The sequence below is a fragment of the Rhagoletis pomonella genome, unplaced genomic scaffold, assembly GCF_013731165.1.
Source record: "Rhagoletis pomonella isolate Grant_MI unplaced genomic scaffold, Rhpom_1.0 Rhpom_scaffold_00006, whole genome shotgun sequence".
Classification (NCBI taxonomy): domain Eukaryota; kingdom Metazoa; phylum Arthropoda; class Insecta; order Diptera; family Tephritidae; genus Rhagoletis; species Rhagoletis pomonella.
The window spans coordinates 15,000,091-15,001,480 of record NW_023458560.1 but is presented as its reverse complement, the minus strand read 5'-3'; the positions used below and the strand labels follow the sequence as shown (position 1 = coordinate 15,001,480).

At 29.6% G+C, this 1,390-nt stretch overlaps 1 protein-coding gene across 1 annotated transcript in view; it reads right to left on the bottom strand.

Annotated features, from left to right (window-relative positions):
- The window catches only part of LOC118741586 (homeobox protein goosecoid-like), a 1,290-nt gene extending 521 nt beyond the window's left edge, over nt 1-769 (bottom strand). The window contains exon 1 of the mRNA XM_036473583.1: nt 755-769. Within this exon, the coding sequence (XP_036329476.1) occupies nt 755-769 (15 nt within the window). The remainder of the gene's footprint in view (nt 1-754) is intronic.
- Between the last annotated feature and the right edge of the window lie 621 nt (nt 770-1,390).

Sequence of the window (1,390 nt, the reverse complement as noted above, 5' to 3'; positions counted from 1 at the left end):
TACATGAGTCCTGCATTAGTCTTCACCAAGTTTCATGTTAGCTTTTTGTAGTTAACTAAAAGTAATATATTTTATAGAAATCCCACAGAATAGCTATGTAACTGTAAGTAGGTTATTTTTTATCAATTGATAACTTTTTTCTGCAGGGTATTTAAGAATTTATTACGTTCATACGAGTTACATATTATATTGTTCATATAAACCTACATATATTATCTTATTACAAGCAAGAAAAACTAAAGAGTAAAGCATAATTCAAAATGTATAACAGCCATGAGCCGTAATATAGCAGACTCAAATCTTGCTATAGTTTTTACATATTTACTATTTTCTTTCTTTTAAGCAATGGCATAGATAGCTCCATGCCAAAAATTTAATCCATAATTCATTATCGACTCACATATCTTCCACTGTCTTCATCAAATAATGATGTACATACATACATATTTATTACTCTTACATACTCTTATTTTTTAGTGTATTTATATTATTTCGTCAATTTTATGGCTTATTATATGCAAATGTATATATATGTAAATATGTATAATAAATGCGCTTCCCTTATGCGTATACGTATATGCATGTAACTAAAATAATCTATTGAAAGCACGCTCCAGACGCTTAGAATATCTAGTACAATATGCTTACATATGTGATTCTTTATATGTACCCTGCACGAAAATTAATTAATTTAAAAGTAATTTATAAACTACTTTTTTTCAATGATAACTAATTGCAATTCTCACTGTTTTACCTGCAACGAACTCATGTATTTAAAATGGTCAACTACCTTTTCCTGCATGTAATTCAACTAATTTAAAATGCATTTGGATTAAACAACTTTAAGGTCAGTCGTTTGAATTCGCTTTCGTACTGCACTTCACAGATGCTTTTTCATAATTAAGAAAGCCCGAAATTAAAAGTTTAAAATTAAATGTTTCGCCTAATGAGATTTGAACATGGACACTCATGGCCGCAACCAATTGTAGCAAACATCTTTGCACGCTCAGCTACAGCCATACATTTAAATGTGCTTTAAAATGTTCAGTTTGAATTGTGTGCAAGCAGCAAGTCGACTGTCCGACTCTGCATTTAATTTCAACTACTTTAAAATGAACTGCGTTTACACAACTTCAAAGTCAGTATGTTTCTTTTGAAAACGTTGGCGTTCTGCACTTCACAGATGCTTTTTCATACTTCCAAGACACAAATTGTTTATTTGTATAAAAAAAGTATCGAGATTCGAAACATTTACTCATTGAATTTGTTTTAAAGTAGTCCTTCAATTAGTTGATTAAAAAAAACAAAATCACTTGTTTCCGTCAGGGTACTGATTGAAATTGGTTGCTTACTTATGTATACATATATATTTAGTAAAATGTACTATGTA